The sequence below is a fragment of the Haliaeetus leucocephalus genome, unplaced genomic scaffold (assembly GCF_000737465.1).
Source record: "Haliaeetus leucocephalus isolate CR32 unplaced genomic scaffold, Haliaeetus_leucocephalus-4.0 Scaffold476, whole genome shotgun sequence".
Classification (NCBI taxonomy): Eukaryota; Metazoa; Chordata; class Aves; order Accipitriformes; family Accipitridae; genus Haliaeetus; species Haliaeetus leucocephalus.
In genome coordinates, this window is record NW_010972912.1 from 2,242 (window position 1) to 3,109 (window position 868).

The 868-nt window shown below is 64.1% G+C and overlaps 1 protein-coding gene across 2 annotated transcripts in view; it reads right to left on the reverse strand.

Annotated features, from left to right (window-relative positions):
• Window positions 1-868, reverse strand: part of LOC104836742 (serine/threonine-protein kinase TAO2-like) — a 5,782-nt gene that overhangs the window by 2,041 nt on the left and 2,873 nt on the right. The window contains exon 10 of one of the 2 annotated variants that reach the window (XM_010575465.1): window positions 634-678. In XM_010575465.1, the coding sequence (XP_010573767.1) occupies window positions 634-678 (45 nt within the window). Of the gene's footprint in view, window positions 1-633; window positions 802-868 lie in introns of both variants that reach the window. The other variant, XM_010575464.1, reaches the window with a different exon arrangement.

Genomic DNA, 868 nt, shown 5'->3' on the forward strand with positions numbered 1-868 from the left:
GGGGGGTGACACGGGGGATGAGGGGACGCCAGGTGGGACGAGGAGGTGGAGAGGGACCATCGAGGCCAACGAAGACCCCGAAAGGGACAGGGCAGTCGCGAGAACGCGACGTTGGGTCGAGCGAGACCCCCAGGAACGCACCACGAGGACGGAGAAGACCCCAGGGACGTGCCACCGGGTTGGCCAAGGCACCCAAGGGGACAATTAGGACCCCGGGGACGTCCCACAGCGGTGAAGACCCCAAAGGGGACAAAACGTTCGTGAGAACGTGCCACCATGGTGACCAAGACCCCAGGAACCGAGAGTGGGCCACAGGGATGTGCCACAGGGGCGGAGAAGACCCCAAAAAGGAAAAAAAGTTCACCAAAACGTGTCATGAGAGCGACCAAGACCCCAGGAGGTGACAGGGGGCCACAAGGACGTGCAACGGGGCTGGAGAAGCCCCCAAAAAGTTCACAAGGATGCACCACGACGGCGGCAAAGACCCCAAACTCGACAAGAAGCTCAGGAGAACGCGCCGCGAGGGCGCCCGAGAACCCCCCGGGAGATGACGGCAGCGACGCCACGACGCGTCCCATATCCCCCAGGGACGGGGGGGAAAAGGGAACGGGACGGCCAAAGCCCCTTCCTCACCTCCTCTTCCTCGCCGGGGTCGGGTCCCGGCCCGTTGGGGGCCTCCTGGAAGAGAATTTTCTTCATTTTCCGGTACTGGAGGTTGTCCAACTCCCTGACGGCGTCCTTGGTCCTTTGGATCAGGTCCAACACCACCCTCTGGGGACGCTCCCGCAGCAGGAACCGGTGCTGGGGGAGATGGGGGGGGGGGAAGGACGGACAGACGGACACAAAGGGGGACATTGGGGGGGTCCCC